This window comes from Python bivittatus, unplaced genomic scaffold (genome assembly GCF_059951505.1).
Source record: "Python bivittatus isolate LINGU-HERP-01145 unplaced genomic scaffold, Pbiv_v1 ctg000610_np1212, whole genome shotgun sequence".
Taxonomy (NCBI): Eukaryota; Metazoa; Chordata; class Lepidosauria; order Squamata; family Pythonidae; genus Python; species Python bivittatus.
Genome location: NW_028277088.1, coordinates 49,553,066 through 49,577,800, shown reverse-complemented (window position 1 = coordinate 49,577,800; position 24,735 = coordinate 49,553,066). Strand labels below are relative to the sequence as shown.

Below are 24,735 nucleotides of genomic sequence, written 5' to 3'. Positions count from 1 at the left end.
CACAAATTTAATTCCTCATAGGTAATGGAACTTCTTTTTGCACTTTGAAAATTTCAGTGGAATCCAGGAAAGGCAAACTTAACCGAGCAGTAAAAGTACTGCCTGATGCAGAAGCCTTTACATCATGGCAGTGTGAGTGGGTTCCAATACTTGGTCAGCCTCCATCTTTCACTGCACTAAACACACCCATGGAATTAGTTTCTTTTGGGGTTATAGAAAATGCTGCAGTATTCAGGATGTTTATTGAATACTATAGTATTTTTTGTCATTAGGTTTGTTGAAGGAACACTTTTTTACCCCTATTAGAGTCATTAGGCAGAACAGAAAAATAAGGAGGCAAGAATAAAATCAAAGGATGTTGCTTGAGACATTTAAAGAAGAAACCTGCTGAAAAGGAAAAAATCACACAGATAGGTTGCTTGATGTGAGGTGAATGAAAGACTTGAACTAAGCAGAAGTAAATACCTAGCTGTAGCTCTTTTTTAAAAAATATTGAAGAAAATAAAGGGGAAGATACCAGAAAAACATGTTGATTCCATAATTCCAGCTTCAAAAGAATAAGAAACACAATACCAAATGCTTCCCAGGCTAAACAAAGTTCTAAGTTTTTACTTGTTCTGATTTTTAATGTTTGAAGTATAATAGCACTATTGGGGCAAACAAGATACTTAGTTTTTAAACTAATTTTAAATATATATTTGTCTCCAAAGAAGCCTATTGGTACTGACATAAATATAAATACTGAAATAATACTTACAGTGTAAATGTTGTTGTAAAAGAAAGGGCATCTCCACTCAGAGAATTAGCAGTACTTGCTAAAGGTGTTGCAACCATATTTTCTGCACCTGATTTTAGCATGATTACATAGTAGTAGTTTGCTGTTTCTGTGAATAAATAGTGGGTTATTTACTTACTAGATTTAGTCACCACCTTTCTACTTGGAATGAACACTCAAAGCAGCTTACAGTAAAAACAATACACAAATACAAAATAAAAATAAAAATAAACGCAAGTAACAAAAAGACTATAAACTGTGAAATTTTGTATTTCAGCTTAGAGACTTGTTTTTTCTGGGAAGATGCCTTGTTACCCAATGAAGTAATAAAACTGAAGGAGTTTTTGGTTCAAAACTGAGCCAAGATAAGCCATAAAGTCAACCTATACAAGTTTTCCAAAAGTAATACAGAAGTAGACTGCAAATATTTTTAAAGTAAGTTCTACACCAGCATGCTGGCTGGAGAATTCTGGGAGTTGAAGTCCGCACATCATAAAGTTGCCAAGGTTGAAAAATACTACAGTATTTTATACTATCTGTTATGGGTGAATACAACTCCACTTATGGGAAGTTTTTATTCACACTGAAATATAGTATAACAAAGTTCATACTGGGTATAAGCAAGAAAAACCTATTCAGTAGGGGTGTGTAAAATGTTCCATGTACAAATCATTCTGTGCATGTTGGACAGTCTGAACCCAAACCAAAACTTGATGTGGATGTTTGGATACAGATGGAGCCAGGGTTGTCTGTCCTGGATATGGATTAAAATATAGGTGCTTCGTGCATAAGTAATGGGGCAGGGGGATTAGACCAGGGAAAAAACCAAGATCAGGGCTTTTCTTTTCGATGATGGAGACAGCAACAACTGAGGAGAGGAAATAAAGAAAATGCACTGGGAAAAATTGGGTATAGGCAAGTTGGTGGGACTGTTGTGCTGGGATATCAGGGGTATTTTATTTATTTATTAAATTTGTATACCGCCCATCTCCCCCAATGGGTGACTCTGAGCAGCTCACAATTAAAAGCAAAAACCCAAGCCATTAAAAAAACAATACCATATAAATAAAATTAATTAATCAATTAAAATCTGACTATAAAACAACCCTATACATAAATACTAAAAAACATTCAAGATGATGGGGAGGGAGGTCAATTACCCCACAAGCCACTTCCACCGGCCCCCAGGCCTTCTGGCAGAGCCAGGTTTTCACGCCTTTCCTGAAGGCCATGAGAGTGGGGGCACACTGCACCTCAGGAGGTAGGTTGTTCCACAGAGTGGGGACCACCGCCGAAAAGGCCCTCTTCCTAGATCCCAGCAGTCAAAATTCCTTGACTGGTGGGGTCTCCAACATGACCCTTCTGCTGGACCGAGTGGGTTGGGCTGATAGAACAGGGGTGAGACAGCTCCTCAGATAACCTGGTCCTGTGACATGAAGGGCTTTAAAGGTGATAAACAACACCTTGAATTGGACCCGGAAGCAAACCGGCAACCAATGCAGCTTGTGTAACAGCAGTGTTATATGTGCTCCCTTGGGGGCATTCAGAACTCTTCGTGCCACCACATTCTGCACCAGCTGTAGCTTCCGGATAGTCTTCAAGGGTAGCCCCACGTAGAGCGCATTGCAGTAGTCCAACCGGGAGGTGACCAGGGCATGAGTGATTGTGCGGAGAGCCTCCCGATCGAGGAAAGGCACAACTGCTGCACAATACGGGTAACAGCTAAGAAAAGGCAGGAGTGGGAAGGATGGGAAGGCACTGAGAAAATAGGAATATGGATGGACTGCACACAACTCATGTGAAGAGTGAGAGAGAAACAAGCACTGCAACCCATAAAATTACTCAAGGATCCTTCCAGGTTTTTGTTTTTGTCAAACTGCAGCCAATTCAAAATGGTTTGACAGAACTTCTGGAAGGTGAGGTTCTAAACAAGCCATTCTTTCTGTTTTGTGCACACCCCTACTTTCCAGTAAGAAATTCAGAAACTCATTACTCTCATTACTATAGCAGGGCTAAGCCAAACCCAAGTTAAGGGGAAGAGCACCCAAGACCAAGACATTGTTTCTAAGGCAGAAAATTTCACAAGTATTTCTTCCTATCCTAGCAATAAATCAGGAAAATAAACCAATTTGATGTTGGTTTTTTAAGACCCTTTTTAAAAGTTGCTGTCTCAAGAGAGCTGCCTCATAGTGCTTAATGGTGGTGTCAAGCCTTACCACACCATAATAATTATCATACAAATACAAGAATATTACCTGCTTTCTGGATAGTACTGCATACAAAATCTGCTTTTAAAGGTAGTCGCATTTCTGACAGAGTGACAGATCCTTTGGATGGAGAAACTCTAGAAAGTGTAGAATCAGCTTTTATCTTCTTACTCTGAGGACCTTTATTTTTAAGCTTGTTTAACTCTTCCAACAGTGCTGCTCTTTTTTCAGCTTAAAAAAAATTAAAGAATTAAAATACCTTCTCTTGACAACTAACAATTATCTTCATAAAACAATAACCACTTACCAGAAAACACATGCCACTTTACAGAAGTTCCTTGATGGATCAAAACTACTGGTGTACAAATTTTTCATTTAAACCATTTTGAGTGTGAACATGTTTCAAGGGAAAAATGGGCTGTTTTTAATATTTCAAGTTTCCCTTCTTAGATTAGCTTTGTTTCAAGTACAAAATGCTGTTTGGAACTCAATATATTTCCAAAAAGCTCAGAACAACCCATTCCATTCACAAAATAGCAGTTTTATGCTTGAAATTGGAAGTTTAATGGAGTTTCACACTTGAATCAGGTCAGATAGAAGCATTTTGTGTACCCCTTATCAAAACCATCTTACCCAGCACAAATTCAGCCAAAGTCAGCCAGCTTTAATAGCTACTCCGCAAGGTAACATAATTCTTCTCAGACCACAATATACAGGGTTATAATATTTCTGAAAATGAAAGCTTCATTTACTTAACAAAGGGAGCAAAACAAGTATGGTCTCAAACTGCGAATGCTTTTTCAATAATTGCTGCTCTATTCAGGACAATGAAAGAGGAAATATTAAAAACAAATATATCTATCATAGAAATTAATAATCATTCTTCAGCCATGGCATAAATCCTAAAGCTTCTCTTAATCATAATGAAAGTTACAATTCCACAAACATAATATTGGTACTTTAAAAAAGCACTTGGCCTTATTGGTTATAAAGCATACAGTACTCTAAATGATATTCTCTACAAATCCAATGTTAAATAAACTAAGCATCATACTTGCAATAAGTAGTAGTCTCTCAGCTTCTGCTTCTTCTTGTGATCCTCTCCCATGGTCCTCATCAATACAGCAATTAAGAGCCTGGCTTGTTTGATGTATGACAGTTTGTTGCATATTAATTTCATTATTCAGCTCCTAGATATAGTTGAAATTAATTAAAAGAGTTCTCTTTACTGGAAAGTCGTTAGCTTAACAAAAAAACATTTTGTGATTAAAAAATAAATGGCCATTTTTATGGAGAAAAATTGGTTCTATCGTTCAAGACAGAAGAAACATAGGTTATACCCAGGAGTTTTGTTGAACTGAATATTTACACCCAGGTATAGAATTACAGTGCAAGTTACTGCACTATAGTGTGTATTTGCATTCCTGCACCTCCTCCCCCCCCCCCCATATCAACAAGTGGGCCTTTGTTGATATTTGGAGAGAGGTAAGGGTCAAAAACAGCTTAACTTACCCATTTTACCTCTTAAACAAAATCAGGCTGGGAGTTATGGCAGTAGTTGATAGGGAAAATGGGTACCTTGAGCTTCTACATTTTGCCCCTTAGATCTCCATAAACAAAGCTGAAGACAAAACATTTCAGTCCTGCCATTCTAGTGACATCTTGACATCACTGATCACAACTCTCAGGTAGATCCCAAAGATGATTCCTAGCTTTAAAAAAGTTCCTATCCCTGCAATAGGTTCTCATGTTTATCAAATACAGACATAAAGCTACATCTGTTAACAACAGTTTAGGAATACTATTACAAAATTTCATATTTACTCTCTTCTCATATTAACTGGAGGGTGGAATTTTAACTACCTGTAACTTGTGTTTAATGTTAATTTGATCATTTCCATTTCTCTTCTCCTCAAGCCTGGAAGATACATCTTCTTTACGAACAATTACTTGTTTTATTGATGGACGATCAATTTCTTTAAATCTCTGGGATCGATAGGCATCAATACTTCAAGGAGAAAAAGTCCAGTTTTAGAAAAACACAAAAAAAGTATTTGACTTATTTTACTCCAGTCTTTGATATACAAGGATAGATACCACTGCAAAGTTGGTTGACTGGTATTACAAGAGCAGAGATGAGTGTTTTTAAAGTACTATTAGAGTACTTTGTGCTTGTGGTAAATTAGATTGTTTCCTATAAGGCCCTGAATGTTTGGTAGATTAAGTTTTTCTACACACTCATATTTCTTCCACGACTTCAGGAAGTACATAGCACTGCCCTTTTACTTCTTCATATACATTTATCCAAGAATAAGTTTTGATCAGGCTGGGCTACATCTAAAATTTTTGTGGTTTCTTTGGCTAATTTTACCATCATTACTCCAAAATAAGCCATGGTTCTACTAATTTTTCTAAACTAGAAATTACCTATAAAGGTTACGTTCCTCTGATAAAGACCCAATGCTGCTTCCAGATTCAGTTCTGCAGACAGACATTCTCTGGAATCTGATGGACTTTGGACTCTCATCACTTGCAGTACTTCCCTCAGCAATTGATTTACTAGGGGAAGCAAAAATCTGGAAGAGGAAAACAATCATACGTTTGATCATTCTAAGAGCAATTATATTTTGAAGCAACTTTAGACTTTTACTGTAACAAAGGAACTCTGTTAATATAGGGAATATCCAACTGAAAATATAAAAAGTTTGATATATTTTCTCAAATTCTTGAGAACCTACTTAGACATGCTGGATATATACAAGTAATGTTACTATACATAGAATTTGCCCTTACCTCTGGACTTGCAACAGCAACAGCCTCTGTTAAAGGTGTTAAGAGGGACATTGATGAAATATTCAGTGTCTCTTCCTGTTCATCATCACTTTCATCTTCTAAAGTTATACTCATTTCTTTTTTAAGTTTTTCTATGTCAGACCCATCTTCATGAAGGACTTCATCAAAGATGTCACTTATTACCTTTGCACTATTCATCTCATCATTTACTTCACTTTCTTCTTCTTCACCTGGACAGTGAGATCAACAAGTTTTAACTCTGAATAAAAACGCACACACTAGAAATAAGATTGCAGAAAGAATGACAAAAGGAGTGCACAATCTTTTCTTTTTCTGCTGTTTTTAAGATGTGACTTTATTATGAGAACAAATAAAAAAATATAAATCCATACTATATTATCATTTAGATTACAGGTTTATCCCAAAGTTCTTAAGCTTAGCAATTGCAAGGGAAAAAAAAGAGACAAAGAGGCCAACAATTTCAAAATAACCTAAAGGTGTAAAAATTAAAACTACAAATACAAATTAAAAAGTGCATCTTCATCTTAATAAAACTTTACTATATTTTATATAGAAAGTACAATTAAAACACAAAACAGATTTTTTTTTCTTGAAAAAATTGCATCTTCAAAAGGATGCACAAACTGATAATGGTAGGAAGGTCTGCCCCTTTGTGGACACTTTTGGCCACATCACCTCAAAGGAAAGCAGTTTTTAAAATTGAATTTAATGTCAAACGGCATCTTTAAAAGGAGATGCACAAGGAAAAGTGGTTCAAAGTGCCGGCAAAAGGCCAGTTGTTACTGGTAACAGACCATGCTGTTACTGTTTTGCATGTTGTTTTGAAACTGTGATTTTAAATTAAATTGAATCCAATTAAAACTTTATTTTAAACATTATTTGCTGAATACAATATAAATGTCCATCAATGATTATGGGGAATTAGAATTGCCTATTGCATCTTCTAGCCAGTTATGGTCAAATAAAATTGTCAATCAAGAGAGTGAATACTAACAGTTCTTTTAGGCAAGCCTTGCTTCTGTGCTATCATAAGCAACTATTGCTGTCCTTTAGGTAGAAGTGTCTATGTTTAGCGATTTGCTTCCACAGTTCATGTTTTTCCTTTCCCCACAAAACTAACAATTAAGTCTTATTAATTTTCAGGTCAACCTGAATTTTTAAAAAACTCAGTTTTCTTGAAACAAATATTTGTGTTCACTTGAAAACAAGACTAAGCTGCTATGATTAAGATAAAGTTTCTAGATTCACAAAGCAAAGCTTGCCAAAATGTTCAGCAAATAATTTATAATTTGAACCATCCAGCAACTCACCCTTAATAGCAAAAGAATATATGTTAGCAGGGGTTTCCCTTCTGGCTCTGTTAAAAATTGGACAACATTCTGCCTGCAGTTATTGACAGATGCATTTAACCATAGTATTATTTTGCTCCCAGTATTTTTATTTTTGGCTTCCCAATTGTTCTTTACCACAGCATCGGTTTGGAGGCACAATGTAATTTTAAAAAAATACTAAATAGAATTTCATGTCTGTTTATTTGTTTATAGTCAGCCAGCAATTTCCTTTAATTTCAGCAACAGACACAACATGTTTTTCATTTTCTAGTATCTGAACTGGAAAGACACGGCAAGGTGGTGTAGGCTAAATTTAACAAGTCCAAAGTTAGTAAAGAACTAGGGTTTTTAATAAACTGTTTCCAACAGTTTTTAGTAAACCGTTTCCAGAGAAACAGAAGTCAAAATTACTGTATGGATTTTTTTTTGCAGATAAATATGATTAAGTCAGGACATTGCTTGCTAGCGTTATTATGTAATACAACCAATTCAGATTACAGAGTTAGGAAATACAAACCGTTCTGTTTGTCAGGAAGTTGCTCAAGTTTTGAGTTAGATGCTGTTTTTACAGGAGTCTTTGGTGAACAAACTTTCAGAGGACTGAGTTCTTCTGCTTTTTCATTTTCTGAAGAACCTAAAATTTTTCAAGACAGTGACTCAAGAAAAATAAGGAGGTATTTTTTTAAACAGATACAAACTTCTACTGAGATAATTTTAAAAAAAAAATTCCTAATTTCTATTTATTGAAGCACTAGGAGCAATGTTAAGCAGAGACTGGGACAAGAGAACCACTCATCTGACAGCATTATCTTTTTTTAAATCAGGCATTTTTATCAACATTTAAGCAGATGTGAGCTACAATTCAAGATACCTCATATCACATCTAATTGGCAAGGCCAGATATTTCTTTCCCTCATCTCTGGAGCAGGGGTGGGATGGGGATGGGAAGGTGAATAAGAAGCCAAGATTTGCTCTGTTGAACAATTTTTGAAAACATCCAACCAAATCCAGTATATATAAACATATTACCTATTTTAGTATTACAGATATTACATATCTGAAATTGTGAGGAAAACCCTATTATGATTCCTTTTACCAAAAAGAGAAAGGGGAAAGTTAAAAGAAAAGTACAGCTACCACTTGGTTTTGGTGCTTAATCAATAGGTCCCTTATAGAGAGACCCCTATCACACAAATAGCTGCAGGTAAATGGGAGGATCTCTTCTGTAACATCTGTAAAAGGGACCCTACTGTAATCTCAGATGGGATTCCCTCTTGTAATGACCTCCTAGATTGGCCACCCGTGTCTGTAGCTGTGGTTAAAGATCTTATTGCCCAATTAAAACCAGGTAAAGCATCTGGAGGTGATTTCATCCCCCCAGAATTAATAAGGGAATACAAAGATTGGTGGGCCCCACTTCTGGGCACTTTATTCACACATATTAACAACACAGGCAAATTTCCGTCTGACTGCAATCAGGCTATTATTATACCATTATACAAAAATAAAGGAAATAGACTTGACCCTATAAATTGTAGGCCTATTAGTTTATTAAACACAGTAGGTAAATTTCATGCCAGATTTTTATATCTAAAATCAGTGGATTGGGTACAAAATGAAAATATAATTGAAGAATAGGCTGCATTTAGAGGGGAATGATTAGCATTAAATCATTGTTTGGTTTTCCATCATTTGGCAGAAAAATATTCTGCACCTGCTCGAGGTCCCTTTTTGCACCTTTTGTTGATTTTAAGTCAGCTTTTGACCTAATACCAAGAGAGAGACTGTGGGTCAGTCTAAGACAGTCTACTATTGATAAAAGGCTGCTCCTACTTATTCAGTCACTTTACTCAAATAGCACCCTGAAATCAGATGTACCCTTGATGACATTTATCTAAAGCAGTCCCAACTTATAGAGGTGTTAAGACAAGGTGGTATGTTAGTTCCATTACTTTTTAATCTGTATTTAAATCCAATAATCCAAGCACTTGCTGTTTTAGCCCATCACCCACCTGATGACTGTATGATTCCAGCATTACTGTATGCCGACAATATAGCTATTATGTCTACTTCACAGGTGAGAATGAGAAAAGCACTTACAGCACTAGTTTTATTCTGTATAGAACAAAAGCTATCAATAAACTATCAGAAAACCAAAATTTTAATGTTTGCCTGATGTTATCATAAAATTCACAAAAGGACTCAAATTGAGCAGATATGCGCCTATCAGTATCTTGGAGTGCAGTTCCATGCTTCTGTATCTGGGAATGCTCTTTTTGTTTTTTTACCAGGCAAGTGTTGCACAGGATACCTCTACAGCTATCGTAAGAGTTTACCATTCAAAAGTAGCCCATTATATCCCTGCAGCTTGCAGGGCTTTCCAAGCGGAGGTAATCCCTCAGCTCCCAAATTTGCCCTTTTGCAATGCTTAACATTCTTGAAATTATTCAGAGTAAGTTTATTAGAGCCATATTGATGATTCCAAAACGTATCAAAAATGCTATCTTACGTGTAGAGACAAGTATAGTCCCAGACACTAGAGCATGGTTTCTTCTTATCATCTTTTGGCTAAAGTTAATCCTATTTCCTATAGTTTTGGCCCCATTAGTACTTAGAGATCATTTTAAATCATCATGACTTAAAAAAAAACCCCTAGATAAAATTCATTTACTGGGTTTCTCTATGGAAAGCTTGTGCTCATTAGGTTTTGATAATGCTAGAACTGCCCTCAAACAATGCATTTGGGACATAGATCTCTAAACAAATTTAAGCAAGGTGCCACACCCCAATATTTATCATATTCTTCCAAAAGGGCTCACTCCAGCCTCCTATTTATCATCTATTACGATTCTGAAATTTCATAAGGCCTTTGCTGGATGCATTGCCCTCAGCAGTCCTTTTTGGACATTTTAAAGGTACTCCTATGTATCTTTGGTTATGTCCATATAATAATGGCTCAATAGAAACTCTAAGCCACATGCTACTATGCTGTTCTCTATATAAGGACTCTAGACAGACCTTCAATCATCTGATCGTCAAGAAATTTCCAGGTAAGGAACGTGATTTCTACTTAATGTTACCTCTTTCAGCAAGGACTCAAAAATATCTTCCCAAGTTGCCCAGTTTTATGCTAACATCTTACAATATACCATACCATTAATTAAGTTTGGAACTTCTTATAGTTTTATTCTATTTACTTTATTACATCTGTTCTTTATTTTTAGATCCTTATACTTATTTTCTGTTATATATATATATAGAAGTATGTAACAATTCTATTGTTAGATATTTTATTGTATCTGGCCTTAAGAGCTGTAATAAACTGATTTCATTTACAGCTACCACATTTAAATTCTTCAGTAATTCTTTTAATGAGTTACCTAATATTTATTGACCTCTAGAAAATATCTCGACAACCCTATCAGTTATCTTATTAACTATTCCTCCATCTCATAAAGAACAAAACTCTAAATCAAAATAGATGTTTTGAAATATAAAATTGGGTTTTTTGTAAACATTTTCCAAAGCATCACTTAAACTATTTTTGCATTTGCTAAGCCTTCATTGACCTGTAGTTTTAAGGTAATTTATTCTCACCTGAGTATGTGCTTTCTGCTACTCTCTCAAGTGTTGCGAACTTTTTTTCTACTAACTGGGAACTGGCATCTGTACTTGGGAAGTGCTTTAGATCAGCACGTGTCTGATTCTCCTGAGGAAAAAAATATACATCATATTTAGCTTATATTAACTAGCTGAAATGTGTATATATGCATAATAAAATAAAGGTCATCCTTTATTGACATTTTTGTATAATCTCTCTATACATACATTCACAAGGTGCCATATACAGGATGTACCAAAACTTAGGCCCCATAGGCCAATCACAGTATGTTTTATTAATACCATTTTTCAGAGAAAATGTTATTGTCCTTTGGAATGTTCAAAGGTCATGTATCAAATGAGCAAGGAAATGTTTAGGAGAAAATGGCAACCAATCCAAACTTTAAATGTAATTTATATAACACAATGTCTATGGGTTTGGGCTTTTTGTATACCTTGTATATATTTTTCTTGTTCTCCCAATGACATAAAGTTTAGCCTATTAATACGCTAAAATGTGCATGGAGTATATCAATACCCACATACACACTTTTAAAATAATTTCACATTGTTCTTTAGAATTTAAATCCTAAAGCAAAATATACAACTTCTGGATAAGGATGTTTGGCATCTTGGGAACTGCACTCCCAAAAGTGCTACAAAGAACTAGAACAAAATCTAAATTTGATTTCATTTACACTGAAAGTACAAATTTGGTAACAAGGAGAGTTTGGGACAGTACATAGATATGAGGACTCAGGCTTTAAACATCTGCCCCAAAAAGATATTACAGGTTTCCTTAAAACATCTTACTGGTTTTATCTCTGGAGGCTTTTTCTTGGGCTCCTCTCCTTTTTCAGCACTCCACAAATTACTCCTGTCAAAGCGACCTCGAATACATGCAAGTTCTCGTTCCCGTTCCTGAATAGACCAAGGAAAAAATAAATGTAATCTGAACATTTCTCCAGTAGATATCCAGCGTTCAAGACTGATCAATCCACACGCTCTTAAATACAAAGTTGTTTAAGTACATACTTGTTTGAGCTGCTGGGCTAAACTGGAAGCTGAAGATGCTTCATTATGCCTAAAAAGTCTTTCTTGGATTGTCTTTGTGTTTGGAGTGATAACCGGAGTTCTGTACCCTCCCACAATAGCAGGACTTGGTGTAGTGTACTCCTGGCAACGCTCTCCAAAACGCTCCAGAAAAGGCTTAATGCTTGAACCTCCTATAAGAATGGATTTTTCTTTGTTAACAAGTTTAGGTTCTTTATCACTGAGAAATAATGATGCATTGCAGCATGAAGCTATCCTAGAAAGCTTTCCTATAGAGCTTTATAACTAGATGCCATAAATGAAGACATTAACTGTTACAACTTAACTAAGACAGATCGCTAAACCCATAAACATTATAATATGTACATAATACAAAAATCTTGCAACCTAATTCTGTGCCAAAGGTTATGTGTTTTTATACATAAAAAATTTGAAATTTGGAACCAAACTAACTTATGTAAATCCTTTATTAAGCTCCCTGATCTTCTGAGTAGATCATGATCATGTACATTTGAGTAGAAATGTTTTCTAGCTATTCCACATGTAGTTCAAGAGAATTAGTTTCATCCAGTACTAATTAATACAAAGCTATTAAGAACTACCACAAAAGCTGTTTAAAAACTTGAAATGCAAATAGCCCAATATTTTTAATTCTATTTGCTTAAAATAGAAAGTTTTTCCTAACTTTGGAATTCTGTATACAAGCTACTGAAATTTAAGCAAATATGATGTCCTGTCTTTTTAAGATTTTAATATTCTAAAATCAAGCTGCAATTCCAAACATAGTTATATAGCTAACTATTTATTTTAAACTTTGACAAAGATTAATTAATAGGAATAATATTCAGGTTAGTGCTCACTATATTACAGCAACAATTTCCTGTGGTTTATCAACCACCATTTCTCTCTTAGGATGGGATTATACATCATGCTAAGCTGAACAAGCATCTATACTAAACAGAAACCCAATCACTTTTATATAGCATCAGTATTATTAATGACTATTAGCAGTAACTCACTGCAATCATGTAAAATATGGCCTCAAAATATACCCAAAAAATAATAAAAAAACCAATTACTAGCTTGTTGGGGCTGACTCAAGGAAATGAGAGTTACATTTACATGTAAGTCCAGAGGATAGAGGTTTTCACCCCAGCTATCTTGCTTGTAACCTGTAAGCTTCCCACTATGCCACTTTAGGTTAAAGACACCCAATCCACAGGTATTATAAGATGGGCAATGGACTGTCTTATAAAAACATTTAAAATTATATTAAATATATAGAATTTGTATGTTTCAAGATGCAGTTTGTATGACTTGTAAAATAAAATACATTTAATGTTAAAAATTACAGATAACCATTGTCCAAGGACATTGTTTTGTGCTGCATTTCAGAGAATATGCTAAAGCCATTTTTGTACATAGGATTGCAGGTTTTCAACTACATGTCTCAATCAGCACAAACTTAATTTCAAATCACTTCCTGCATAGAATTTTGTTCCCGCTTAACATGTGGTTGATTTTACATGCTTAGTGGGAATGCTCAATAATCATTTTAAAAATGGCACTAAGCATTCTATAAATAACAGAATAAATCCTGCTAAATTACAAGGAATGCTAGAAACAGTGAATGTAGCACTCAGGTTATTAACTAGCTAAATATGTGCCAAATGCTTTATAAAAACATATCTTGCATACAAGTACTTAGTTAAAACTATAAAAACACTACTTTAAAATACTGAAGTAATTTTTCACCTGGTGTGATGGGTTTATCTTTGTAGTCAACTTGTACATGTGTTCCTTGTGTTTGCTCTTCTTTGGCAGGAATTTCTTGAGGTTTTGGTGTTAGGTTAAGACTGCCCTTTTCCCGTAGCTTTGGTACCTCAATTTCTTTAGAATGGCTATTAGTAATTCCTGAAGCTTTTGTTATAGAACTATTAGTTCCTTCCTAGATGGTTTGAGTGGGAAAATATAATGAATTAGTTTAAGATGACTACTAAAATTATTCTGAACATTTTGAATGTTTATAAAACAAAGTTTCCAGTTGTAATGTAACCTTCTATGGAGGCACTGCTCCAAAACCAATGTTTGTTTTTAACAGTTCTATTAGTAGATTATTATTTCCCTCTGACTTTCTTTTTCCACAATATAAATTGCTTCAGTGAAAGCAATTTCTATCAAATTTAGTGCAGTGATATATTTGTAAGTACTTGCCATTTATAAAAAGATTCTCATAAATCTCACATTTTAAACAGAACTTATTCCCTATTCAGCATGGTTTGAATTACAATCCAGCATTGTTAATCTTCATTTTAGCAATCTAGATAGGAAATATACATTATAAATATGATTACTTACCAATATCCCAGAGATTGCCGACTTATTCACAGCCCTTTGTGAACAGGATGTAGCATCCTGCTTCACACTGCCACTATTGATTCTAGCAGATGCTCCACTTGTAGTGGACAATTTGGAAAAACAAGTAGTACCAGGCTGTTCTTGTGTATTGTTTTGCTTTGCAGATGGATGGCTTAGGTCATTCTCCCAGGAGCCAATTGTAGCAGCAAGGTTAGCTAGACGGCCTCTTCTCCCTATTGGGGTATCAGCTGTAGCAGGAAGTTGTTTGGGTGGGGAAATAACACATTCTTTTGACAGGATAGGAGTTATGGAAGTGCTTTCAGGCAAATCTGAAAATTGAAACAGAACAGAGGAGTATTTTAAAGAAATGTAGTAAAGAGATGTCAAACTTTCTGAAACAAGTTAGAGTACATATTTTAGATGCATCCCCTTCTTTTGCAGTCATTTGCCATGAAAAAACACATGATCCAGAAGGGGGCAGAGGCTACTTTGGCCTTCTTGCCCTCCCCATAAAACAGACAAAAGAAAGTGCATCTATTACAGAACTCTGACACTTCAAAACCTAGTATCAATATAAACAGGCACTTGTGGTATTCTAAGCTGAATACTGTAGAAGTAATTTCAAGCAAGCACAGATTTATCCTTAGCCATTACACAAATCTATAGTAATTACATGGAATAATCTTTCTGAGCGCATTTCCATGCCATCAGTTTCCATCTTCCAATCCCTCACAAAGCAGTTTGAAACTAACTGGAGCCTTCTTTAACCTTGAACTGCAGAGCACTTGTAAAAAAAAACAACAGTGAGCAATCAGTGCTTATCCACTTTCCAGTCATTTGACAACCAAAGAGTACAAAGAAAAATTAATCAGTGTTCTCTCTGAGCCAGCACCAGCCATAGAATACCAAACTCTCACTTCACTCAAAAAAGAAATAGTGCCCCAACCAATTTTTCAATGCATGTATTTGCCTGGTGATTTGCAAAAAAACAACCAACCAACCAACCAACCAAAAAACCCCCCCAGAAAGCTCACTAGGATGGGCATATGAGGGAAGGCTGACTTGAAAAATGTGAATAAAAGCACTAAATCTTCCAACTGTTTCCTCGCTAATACTGTGCATAGAGGAATACTGTAGGTGGTTTGAGCCCAGGAGCCAGGGTGAGGCAACAGCCCCTATCAATGCTAGTTTATATAAAAATATTAGCTTTTTTGCAATTCCAAATAAAATAAATTAATAACATAAATTCAGTTCTCAGAAACAGACATAAGGTTAAACATATATGGAGCCAATCCCAATGGTGCAAAGCAGAATTATAGAAATGCCCTAAGTCAAGTCACAATTGTATCAAAACAATTAGCTGGCTCACACGTGTATGTAACTCTGGGTTTCTAACTAAGCCAGTTTGTTAGATTCACACATCCATGCAACTTCAACAATCAATACAAATAAACCACATTATGCCTCAATATGATGAAAATATCCAACCAAATAGGTAGCTACAGTTTCAGCTGATGTCCCCCCACCCGCCCCATACATATAATAGGCACAGTTACTCATTGGCAGACTCACTAAACATTTGCAATCATATTTACTATTTCAAGTCAGACTTCTGCTGTCCTTCTTTCTAGGACAGTACTTTGTAGACAAGCTAAACATAGATTAAGAAAAAAAAGTTTCATGCCCTGCTTTTCAATCCAGTGTTTGCTCCCTCATATCACTGCACAGGTTTAGTCTTCAGCTTCATCTGTCATTTAGCATGAAACACATACCATTATCCCAGCAGCGTCGCTGTTCAGCCAACTTCTGCATACGTGTTTTAACTGAACTAACAGAAACCAACTCAGATGTAGAGTTGTGTTCTTCAGTCTCTGAGGATGGGGCGACAAGCTGAGAGGTAGGAGTCATTTCAGGAAGAACTGGGCTTGTGGAGGACAAATTAATTGGATGCATATTCTCTGAATTAGAAACTGGAATTTCTGCATTGTCTGAACAACGTCTTTTGGATGGTGATGGCTTTGTACTTGCTTTTGCTGTAGAAGTTTTGGAAAAAAAGAAACAAACAACTGAGTACTTTTGTAATTAGAATAGCAGTGAATACAGCATTCAGTTGGAAACAAATTAAGATTTCAGAGATCAGAATATAGGATCAATTCACTTTGAGCGCTTCCAACTTAAGACACTTTGCAAGCAAAGAAGCTATTCAAATATATGACAGCTTGTTTACACAAGAGTTTTACAGGCTTCTTGGCTATAGCTGGTTCTATGCTTTATATCATTTTGCCAATAACCTCTCCTCCCCCCTCCAAAAAACCTCTTAGTGAGATATACATGCTTTTTGTTTGAAATCCACTAGAATAAAAACATTACTTTTGTATGTAAGAACTCTGAACCAGTTATTTTTTTATTGAAATTTCATGTAATAACTTTGTGGGCAGTTCATTTTTTTTAAGATCACAATTAATTTAACAAGCTTATTCTCCTCAGCAACTATATTACTCCTGCTATTATCACTCAGTTATGCCTCATAGAAAAAAACAGTTTTTCATTATTTGCTGATGTCCACTGATAATTGATAAAAGATCTGGCTTTCTAAATCCAGATCCAAGTTTGGATCCAAATCAGAAACAGGACATTCTGAAGCAGCTATAGACCAACCTGACTGTTCTCAAAACTTGAGTTCCACAATTAATTAATTATTGGGCTTATAGGCAGCTCCGGTGATCTGACTATAAGTGGCGTAGAACTCCTCAAATACATAATTTGGGATCAAATCAAATTTAAAAACAAATTATATATTGTAATTGCATTCTCATTCAATACAATAGAAACCAATTCATTACCTGGAGGGATACTCACAACAACCTGTAATGCATACACCTGCTCCATATTTAGTTTATGACATTTTAATGTACATTTGTTGTAAAGAAAAAGTCAAGTGTGGTTTGGAGTTGACAAAATGTTACAACTTCATTGTGAAAAATACCTTCTTCATTAGGCTGAAGTGGCTGGTTACCAGCTTCTGATAAAGGTTCTCTATTCCTTTTTGTTTGAGCTGTACTCCGTACTCCAGCTACGGGACGCCCAGCCATCTTCTTCTGTAAATTCTCCCTCCTGGCACGAGTTCGTTCTAACAGTTTCTAAAATGTTCATAAGGATCATCACAAGTAAATGTTTGCTAATAACTAAAGTGATCTTTGTATAAAATAGTTTAATGCACTAGTGGCAAGTTATGTTAACTTGGTGATAATTCTTTCTAAAAGCAAACAAAACCATTTTCAGTTACGACAGTGATGAAAAAGTAACTTTGCAACCAATCCTTGCATTTACAACATTTGCAGGTCTGTAAAGCAAAGGAAAGCTGAAGTAAGATCATAAGCCCAGTTAGATTCACTTAGCGACCACTTTGCTTAACGAGTTGCCAGTCCCAATTGTGGTTGCTAAACAAGGACTAACAGTGTATTGTCGAAGACTTTCACGGCCGGCATACGATGGCTGGTGTGGGTCTTCCAGGGTGTATGGCCGTGTTCTTGAAGTTTTGTTTCCCAACGTTTCGCCAGCACCTGTGACCGGCATCTTCAGAGTGCAGGAGCACAGACAGGAGGAGTTCTCTCTGTGCCCCTCTGTGCACAGAAAGAACTGCTCCTGTCTGTGCTCCTGCACTCTGAAGATGCCGGTCACAGGTGCTGGCGAAACGTTAGGAAACAAAACTTCAAGAACACGGCCACACAGCCTGGAAGACCCACACCAGCCAAGGACTAACAGTATTTTATCAGATGTCTTTGATGAAAAAAAGAGATTACTTCATTATAGGTGCTAAATTTATTTTGCAATTTGTTAATTCACAAATAAGTGCACAATAAACAGAATCCATACTAGCAAACACTTGAGTCCTGAGTAATCAAGGCAATGTTTACATTTAAATTAAATATTATAACTGTAAAGCCTATAAACCCTACTGTTTAAATAATATCAATGCAATACTATTATATAACATGTCATACAAGATTTTTATTTTTAGTGCTTTCAAATCATTTTTGACTCCTGGCGACTGCCTGAACTTGGTGAGATTTTTCAGAAGTGGTTTGCCATTGCTTCCTTTATTGAGCTGAGAGAGAGTGACTGACCCCAAGGTCACCCAGCTGGCGAAGGTGAGACTAGAACTCATGGTCTTCTGGTTTGTAGCCTAATGCCTTCACCACTACTCTAAACTGGCTCTCTTATATAAGATTACCTTAACCTTAATTAAGAAGGAATCATACAGTTGGAAATTGTTATGACTGCATCCTTGCCAGTCAACAGATTCAGCCATTAATACTCAGACATCGCCAATATGGATCTAGAGGGACGGAAGTCCTCCATCACATTCTCAAGAGATATATCCCAACCCTACCCTCTGCTGTAGTTTCTGAGGCCTTAAATTGCATCATCTCCTGTTTCACAGGGTGAAAACATTCATTGCTAGCAGTTCAGCATCATCTTCTAGCTTACTTGGAACACTGCATTTTTAAAATAATTTTGTTTTATCTTCTTTTAAAATAAAGTGTGAATTTGTTTTTCTCCAATGAGATTAAGTCACCTCTCAAGGAGGGAAGAAAGGGCTAAATCTCTAATCACATGCTTCTATACTAAATAGCTAGGAGGTACGTTACTGAAACTATTTTTCTTTTTTTAATCTTTTAATTGCCAGAAAGCATACTTAGGTTGTAAGAACCTGATCTCTCTCACACACTAGAGTGAGGGGGAAGATGTCAGTAAGGTATCCCTTGGAAGATAGGTGGTGGCTGCAGAAACTACCAAGTTGTTAACAGGGGCAGTTGTTAACAGGGGCAAGTTGTGAACATCCAGAAAGCTTCTGAGAGGAGATCTCGTTTATAATTATTCATAACTAATAAAATCAGGTAACATATAGTATAATATTTTATAAAATTGCCAGACTAAAGGCAGTTAATTCCAATTTAAATTATTTTTAATGCATCTATATTTTCCCACTTTTAAAAAGATAGAAGATGCTACATGCTATTTCAACCTTTAATAAGACTTTAGGACAATTTTATTAGGGGCTTTAACTATTTAAATTTGGTTGACTCACATGTCCAATAACAATTTGAAAAGGTGCTACAATGCAACAGGCAAACATTTATTCTGGGAAATGTGCCAGTTGCATTCCATTTTTTCTATTATTCCAGCTGTGGTAATCTAAACACTAGTCAGCCATTTATCAAGAATTTAGTACATTATAAAACTCTACTTTCTCCATATAAGCATAGTACATCTTTAATGTAGTGACTAACGGTTGACAATTATGTATCATCATTTAACTAAAAGGAGAATAGTATTGCTTCTAGAAATGCTTGGATTCAAATTTGGCATTTTGGAGAGCAAGAATCAGTGCCTATGATATTGTATTTCTGGTAAACTGAGCATCTACAATATGTATTATCATTAATTAGATCAGGGGTCCTCAACTAATTTTTGCTCATGGCCCCTTTCTGAGCCTCATTTACCTCTGTGACACCCCTCATAGTCACTGTTAGCTGGAAAAAAGTACTTTACAATCTGCACTGTTTAAAGGTATGGCCCCATAAATATATGGTATGGCCTCCGGGGGGGGGGCACATGGCCCATATTGAGAACTACTGAATTAGATCATTACTTGAAAGCTGCTGATATTGCCATGCTGAACATACACAATAATCAAACCAGGCTATAAGAAGCAGATAAATTGCTATTAATATATTTAAATAAGATTATGATGACAAGACAAAGGAAACAAGAATATGAATAAAGCCCAAATACTCTTGCATCAAAATATTAAAGCAACCTGAGCTTCCTATAAAGAAGCTACAAAATTAGTTGATAGGATTGAACAGAATGTTCAGGGCAGTAGCATTTATCTTCCATCTTCATAATGCAAGGACTACTCTTGACTTTACTAAATGCTGCTAACCAAAGTCAGTCAAAATAACGGGATACAATACTAACTAACTTGTATTAGAAGTATTCCATTTTTCTTTCATATAATAATACACACATTAAAGACACACACAGAATCATAATAGTTTACCATAAACTGGAAATTCTGTTCCTTTTCACTAGTACAATATGTTAAAAATGAAGAATGTCCTTGATGCAACATATATATTTTACCACTTGCCTTTCAAAGCTGATTACCTTTTCCATGATAAAGGAGCTTTTAAGAGCCAGCTAATTCAAAGAACATCACTTTATTCAATTTTGCAAAATGTTTCAATTTGACATCTACAGATTGTATTTATAAAAAAGTACAAGTACAAAAAAGAGTGTTGATTTTTTAAGACTTCCAAAGTATGCCACACAGCAGTGGAATTCAGTTTAAGAAGCCAAACTTGAAAAAGGAATTTCTTCCAAAGTACTTTGATGAAGTTATCCATTACCAATCAAGGATAAAATTTTGAATATTTGAATATGGTGTCAATCAGCACTGAGTGGATAAGAACCTTTTAATTATGAATAAATTACAAAACATCTATCCTGGGACTACAGAACCAAAAAAAGCACTCTGGTTTGACCTGTTAGGAAGTTAACTGTCATTGGGAGGCTGAATCCCTTGCTCCCAGAAAACTCCTAACAGGAAGGGGGCTGGGTTGTTATTTTATGCCCCAGCCAGCAATGGCATAACTATTCTAGTGTTTGCTCATTTCTAATCCATGATTTTTACATAATAAATTCTTTCATAATCCTTTGTTATTCCTTTTGTATCATGTCTGTAGGACAACCAGCCTATAATCAGGGGCTCCTATCTTTTAATCTTTGTACAGTATTTAGAATCAGACAATTTTACGTATAAAATGATAATTTCTATACTGTACAAGAGATGCAAATAAGTTCTGAAATTTTAGTTACTTGAATTAGTTCGAGTGCTGCTGTAAAAGTAACATCCGGCCTTTTTTAGAACCTGATCACAATCATTGTTTTTAAAATGTAGGTGATTTTAAAAGAAACCCAGTTTGTGGTTGATCATACTGTTCTGTTTGGCTTGGCTTTGAAACTGAACACTGAATATATAGACTTTTTGAACTTCAAATTATATAAAAATAGTTATAAACTAAGTATTTTGTAGCAACTCAATTTGCTTGCTTTTGTGTTTCTAGTCATCTTGACAAGCCAAAAGAAAAGCAGTTTAGAAATGCCACACCCATTCGTTCATTTTTTCCTGGTGAGTCAGGACACGCAAAAGGCGCAGTTTGTGAGCAGTTTTTTTAAAAAAAGAACTGCGAAAACATTCTTGATGACAACTATTGGAACTATGCATTATGTATCCAAGACTTATAGAAGACAGCACAAGCTTTGTATTAAAACAAATCAAGCCCTCAATCTAATAGAATAACCTCTGGAAGAAATGAGCAATTGAAAGACGTATACAGTAATCCTACACTAGACTACTCAGAAGTACTTTGAGTTAAATAAGAATTAACTGAATTAAATTTCACTAATGCATTGCATCCCAGCCTTTTAGTTGAAGCCAAATCTCCGCATCAGTCAGGTTTGCAAAAAAAAATAATAAAGAAAGAAAGAAAAGAAAGAATTGTCTCCCTTCATACTATGCTTCTTCGATAACATTTCCTCTCCCCGACTCAGTTTGTCCCACTGACGCTGTTCTCTTCACTTTACAACCCGCCCAATTTTTACATAACCCACCTCCCGTGCCCTCGGTCACACTTAATATCCTTCTCAGTGAGCCACTGAGTACAGGGAACCACGTACCTCGGTGAAAGGATCCATCCTTTCAAGTATCCCCCGCCGCCAGCGTACCCGCTCGCTCCCTCTGCAACCAAGTGCTTCACTCACGCGTCCCAAATGATAACCGCTCGTCAGATTTGAATTTCAGCGCCTGCCACAGACAAGCTGCGCACCACGCATGCGCCTCACCCGCGAGCGGCTGCCGCTCCGCCCTTCCCAATTCCCAATTCCAATACGCCTTCACTCATGCGCATTTTCGCCCTCTAAATAGAAGGCTCTGCTGAACTCGGCGTTTTGGCAAGTTGCAGCTCTGCTGAACTGATGGTGCAGCAAAGCGACCATAGGAAAGTGAAGAGAATGATTGACATGATTTTTAGCCAGTGATTCACAAGCCACATTGCCTAGGTTGCGTCTTCGCATTTTATAGCCGCGCTGTCTCTTAGGGCGGGCGTTTGTCATGGGTCCTTATATGGTGGTGGTTCCTAATCTGCTTATGAAATTGGCGGACTCTTAAAAAAATGCCTTTGCGTGGAGTAGTTTTAGAACTTCAGTAGGAAATCCCAATTACATTCATGTATAAAGTTAGCGTTCCTTACGTTTTGTGATTTCGGTCAGACTTGGATGGAACAACCCGGACTAATGAGGAAGATGTTAGTTTTTCCTGTACCTGTTGAAAAGCAGGGAGGAACGTGGTAGTTCCGCTAACATTCTGAAATAAATGAGAATGGTGGCATTCCAACATTGGAGATCTTCGTCGGTTTTATACTTCGTGCTCAATGACAATGTGTTTTGCATGCTTTGACTGAGCGCAGTGTTGAACCTAGGCGTTATATACTATGATAGTTTAGGGCGTAGCAAAATGTATGAACCAAGACGCTGTGGCTGTGTTCAAATATGCCGGCCCATGGATTTTGGGGAACTACGCTTTATGATTAACATAACACAGCCTAGACCAAACTAACGAGTTCTGGCTTGGTGTGGTTTGTAAATCATCGTTTATTATTATGTGAAATATTAGATGGAGTATTGGATGAACCACGTGTAATTGTAGTTATTTAGTAAAGCCAGGGGTAAAATACTGTGTAAATACTGCCATTGTCTAGGCTCGTTTAATTATGTTGTCTTGAAGAGAAAGGAATATACATTTCGTATTTTCAACAGCACACCAGGTAAGAGATCTGTTTGTTTTCCCTGTGCTATTTAATTTGAAAATCACTGCTAGTTTTCCCAGTTCTTTGGGTTTTTTTATTCCTTGGATGAAAAGCAAGATTGACAGAAAATACTTTCATTTTCCTAATGTTTTAAATGTTCCTTTTATCCTTTGTTGTTCAGCCATACATTCATATTTACTGAAAGCAATAAATTACTTAGCTAGCATTATTAATCTGATTTTTCTCTTTATTCAAAGTATGAATGATTTATATAAATGCATACATCCAAAGAATGTGGCCAGAATAGGTCCCACACATTAATCATTTATCTTCCAGTTCGGTAACATTTATCCAGCCATTTATTTTCCAGTTCTGTAGCAAATGCTTCAAGTTTATTCAAGATCTAAATGGTTCCATTTGACCTTGCCTCTTCAGGGTACTGGAATCATTTAGGGATCTGAAGTTAGCATATTTAATTTTTATATAAATGTACATATAATTTTACATTGCATGTACTGTAGCATGTCCCAGAATGAAGATGTTCTAAAACAAAATATTTTTTAAATGATCCAGTAAAAAATATACTGGAGTACATTAAATAATTAGAGCAGTATCTCCTTTACTACTACTGGTGGGATCTTTTCTATATATTAGTAAAATAGTGCTTGTGCTGAATAATATCTTCCTAAGATGGGCAGGTTACCCCATCAACAAAAAAAAAGGATACAGTAGTGGATGTGCTTTGTTCATCCACTATGCAATAGTATCAATAAGTGTGACCTCTGTAATCACGCACATGCACCATCAATTTCTGTTTTTTTTTTTTATGAGGTTTATAATTTGCCATCATGCTTATTTTGACCTATCATATTGACCATCCCAATTAAAAAGTGTTGGTACACAACAAGGAAAAAAACATACTTGACCTGATAAAGAAACAATGACAATAAATAATCAAGAGTACTGCATTCAGATGGACATCAACAATTGTGCTGTGAGCCAAAGGCTCTGCAGAACAAACTCAAAAAGGCCTGCCTTTTAGCCCACACACCTCATATGTGATGTGAGGGATGGATTCTTAGCAGGCCCACTCAATATTCAGTTTGGATGGGCATAATCACAGTTAACAAGCTGGTCCCCAATATGGCTCTGTGTTTTGCCATATAAGGTTTTGTAGGTGGTAACCAGCACTTTGAATTAGCCCAGGAAGCCACCTGGTAACCATTGCAGTAACCTCAGAATAGGTGAATTTCTGCAGAAGTAGGTTGCCTGTATTAATATAACAACAACATTCTGCACCAGCTTTAGCTTCCAAGCTATCTTCAAAGGTAGCATGTTGCAACTGTCAAACAGCTTTTTCTTTCCTAGCATTTCCATGAAAGACTGGAAACACAATTATGTAAAAAGCACAGAACCTCAATTTGAGATTAGAACCAGTTTACAATTATATCAAACTGATTAGTGAAATTGAAGGGCAGACTCCACCTAATTTACCACAGTTCTTCCTTTTTTTTACTTTTGATGCATCTTTGAATAAAATGCTTCACACCCCATAGTTTAATTTAATCTGAGTTTTCATTGGCCATCTTTAGAATTCCAAAAGAAAGGAGATGTTTTCTTAGCATATGTCAATTCTCACTGTGTTACTTTAACACAAACTTGCCAAACATTTGCCAAACACAATCCCGTGTTTTAGCATGGATTTAGTGAAAGCATATTATTGT

General features: G+C 35.9%; 1 protein-coding gene across 2 annotated transcripts in view; it reads right to left on the bottom strand.

Annotated features, from left to right (window-relative positions):
* ANLN (anillin, actin binding protein) overlaps positions 1 to 22,143 on the bottom strand; it is a 41,797-nt gene extending 19,654 nt beyond the window's left edge. Inside the window, exons 1-15 of one of the 2 annotated variants that reach the window (XM_025171557.2) lie at positions 21,885 to 22,143; positions 17,125 to 17,278; positions 15,911 to 16,171; positions 14,139 to 14,467; positions 13,536 to 13,728; positions 11,763 to 11,953; positions 11,541 to 11,648; positions 10,725 to 10,836; positions 7,645 to 7,761; positions 5,776 to 6,005; positions 5,410 to 5,558; positions 4,846 to 4,990; positions 4,037 to 4,172; positions 3,031 to 3,213; positions 758 to 884 (exon numbers count right to left, since the gene is read on the bottom strand). In XM_025171557.2, the coding sequence (XP_025027325.2) occupies positions 758 to 884; positions 3,031 to 3,213; positions 4,037 to 4,172; positions 4,846 to 4,990; positions 5,410 to 5,558; positions 5,776 to 6,005; positions 7,645 to 7,761; positions 10,725 to 10,836; positions 11,541 to 11,648; positions 11,763 to 11,953; positions 13,536 to 13,728; positions 14,139 to 14,467; positions 15,911 to 16,171; positions 17,125 to 17,278; positions 21,885 to 21,902 (2,453 nt within the window). In that variant the 5' untranslated portion in view covers positions 21,903 to 22,143. The remainder of the gene's footprint in view (positions 1 to 757; positions 885 to 3,030; positions 3,214 to 4,036; positions 4,173 to 4,845; positions 4,991 to 5,409; positions 5,559 to 5,775; positions 6,006 to 7,644; positions 7,762 to 10,724; positions 10,837 to 11,540; positions 11,649 to 11,762; positions 11,954 to 13,535; positions 13,729 to 14,138; positions 14,468 to 15,910; positions 16,172 to 17,124; positions 17,279 to 21,884) is intronic. The other variant, XM_025171558.2, reaches the window with a different exon arrangement.
* Positions 22,144 to 24,735: the final 2,592 nt, after the last annotated feature.